Genomic DNA, 2,596 nt, shown 5'->3' on the forward strand with positions numbered 1-2,596 from the left:
TTCAACTGAGTTCTTCATGCCACTTATTTAACACTTTGAGGTGTTAGACCATTAACAACATAATCATGAAATTATTTAAAGTTATTTATTGATTCTTTATTTTAATATTTAAACACTGAAAGACAAAGAAAAACTGATCACAAAGGAAGAAAAGAGGTTTCACCAAACATACAATCAGTTATTATCAATTGAAGTGAGACAGTTTAAATAAATAGACCACATTGATCAGATTTATCACAAATAGCATCCTCCTCTGTAGCTGCTCTGCTCTGCTGGCCCTGACCCGTGGTGTTTTGGACCCAGGTACTGTTCAAACTCGCTGCGGTCTAAATCATACAGCATGTCCAGCTGAACCTGCTCCAAGTAAAACTCCAAGGAAGGCCCTGTTGGGCATTGCTGGACCCCGTAGAGCCTGGACTCCCTCTGGTCCAGGAGAGGAGCTGTAGACGAGGAGAACCCGTGCTGCATGTATCTTTGCTGGGAGCTAAAGTACGCCTGAGGCTCTGGCTGGTACCCAGGAGGGTTTGAGCGCACAGCAGGGTCCCTGGAGAAACTGTTTGCTGCAGTGGCTGCTTCAGAGTCAGGGACGGCTGGGTTGATGTAGCTGTTATAGTGGAGGGATGAATGAGGGAATGGAGGTGAGTTGTGGAATGTCTGCTGCTGCTGGTGGTTCTGGAGCAGATAGGTGAGGTTGTAGGGAATGGTGGAGCCAGAGCTGCAGAGTGGAGAAGCCTCTGCTGGCAGGGTCTTAGGGTTCTTCTTCAGCTGCTTGCGCCGACGGGGCCTGTACTTGTAGTTGGGATAATCAATGGTGTGCTGGACCCTCAGGCGTTCAGCCTCCTGCATGTAGGGACGCTTCTCAGCCAAGGGCATAGCCTTCCATGTTTTTCCTGCAAGAAGAGGTTGTGATGAATAATCTTTATAAGCATGATTATGAGGTTAAAGTAAACTCTGCAGAGGACTATTGTGAGAATTTCCTGGGTTTTTTTTTTTTTTACAAAACTTTAAACCTCATTTGGAGGCCCATTTTTAATTCAGAAAGTGAAACTCATGTACATTTATTTCTGTTAATTTAAACAGTTATGGCTTGCAGCTGATGAAAAATAAAAAAATATATATTTCTTAGCAAATTAATATATGATATGAGACCAACCAAATTTATTTTGAATCCAGAAAAGTCATTTTGTCATTTTTACGCAGACAAAATGTTGTGTCTGTCTACATCATTTTGTGACGTACACAGACGCTGGAAAGACTTCAGAAGATCAGTCAGTCATTGACACCCTCCACAAGGAGGATAAGTCCCAAAAAGGTATTGCTAAATAAGCTGGTTGCTCACAGAGTGCTTTGTCTACACAAATTAATGGAGCATTTAGTGGAAGAAAAGAGTTTTAATAAAGAGTGTTTTGGGATGCTCGCAAGCCAGAGATTCTAACTTAGGAAGGACATATAAAAAGATATTCTTGTGTATCATTATAAATAGAAAAATCTAAAAAAAACTCAATTTATTTGCATAATTAAATTTGACATGGTGATGTATTTGAGATGTTATTTTTATTATTAAAGTTTTCCGAAAAATCAGTATTCACAAAATAATATTATATGAAGACCGCAGGAAAACAGTGTAGCTTGTGCACCATATAGTACCACATTTTCCTTCCACTCAACTTTCCATGGATATGTGTAGACACAATTTTGCATCAATGTGATCACAACAGTTTTGCATATATTTCAAATTTATGTCTTCAAGTATTCTATATTACTGGAAACTGAATGTTAGAACACAGTTTACAGGCTGCAAATTAACGAAAATAAACCCCTATTTTTATTTTATTTTTATTTTTTTTAAATTAAACAAATAAACTTTCTGTGACATTCTAATTCATCTGGATGCACTTTAGCCAACTACCGTTCATTGCGGTTTAATCTCTCTTGGGGCCCTCCGGCCTCCAAAGGGCCCTAATCAGTTGGAAATTTAGTTCACGTAGGTCGTCGTTTTTGTCAAAAATATCTTAGAAGTAAAGATTTAATCAACTCATTATTGGAAAAATGTTAAGATAACAAAATTACCAAGTATTTTGCTGAGATCGGTGTTCTCCAGGTCTGGGTTGAGCTGCGCCAGTCGCCTGCGCTCCTCTTTAGTCCAGATGATGAAGGCGTTCAGCGGCCTCCTGACCCTCTGCTGCGCCGGGGCAGACTTTGGCTCTGGACTGGCGCAGCTGGACTCCGAGTGGACAGACAGGGGACTGGAGGGCCCCGAACTGGGGGAGCGCACCTCGCTCATTTGCTGTCCGTCCTCGCTCTCCAGCCGGTTTGCGCATGGCTGGGAACGAGGAGCCAACTGGCTGAAACGCATGTTTTTATGTTGATTTTTTATAGTTTGCTCGTGGGCCTCTGTCATCCTCCCGGTGATGACGAGTGACGGGATATAAGAGGCAATATCCACTCCTCTCGGCATCCCGCCAATGGGATGCCGGGAGGAGTGGATTTAAGGTGTGAATCCTCAGGTTGGTGATTGGGATCCATCACGCCCCATTCAATAGCCCCTTAAAATGTCCCATGGGGCGCCTTGAGACTCTACTAAACTTATAACACA

The 2,596-nt window shown here is 42.2% G+C and overlaps 1 protein-coding gene across 1 annotated transcript; it reads right to left on the minus strand.

Moving 5' to 3' along the window:
• Positions 1-234: 234 nt before the first annotated feature.
• On the minus strand, positions 235-2,328 carry sox32 (SRY-box transcription factor 32). Its single transcript, XM_044104274.1, has 2 exons — positions 2,071-2,328; positions 235-890 (listed from the first exon to the last, which is right to left on the minus strand). Exons 1-2 carry the CDS (start codon positions 2,282-2,284, stop codon positions 235-237), a joined length of 870 nt encoding a protein of 289 aa, XP_043960209.1. The 5' UTR covers positions 2,285-2,328.
• Between the last annotated feature and the right edge of the window lie 268 nt (positions 2,329-2,596).

Source organism: Gambusia affinis, linkage group LG21 (assembly GCF_019740435.1).
Source record: "Gambusia affinis linkage group LG21, SWU_Gaff_1.0, whole genome shotgun sequence".
Classification (NCBI taxonomy): domain Eukaryota; kingdom Metazoa; phylum Chordata; class Actinopteri; order Cyprinodontiformes; family Poeciliidae; genus Gambusia; species Gambusia affinis.

What these genes read in the sequence shown, in the direction of transcription:
- sox32 (XM_044104274.1), bottom strand. Translation starts at nt 2,284, where the DNA reads ATGAGCGAGGTGCGCTCCCCCAGTTCGGGGCCCTCCAGTCCCCTGTCT. An exon ending in CGATCTCAGCAAAATACTTG is followed by an intron (nt 891 to 2,070) that starts GTAATTTTGTTA and finishes CTCTTCTTGCAG; the next exon opens with GAAAAACATGGAAGGCTATG.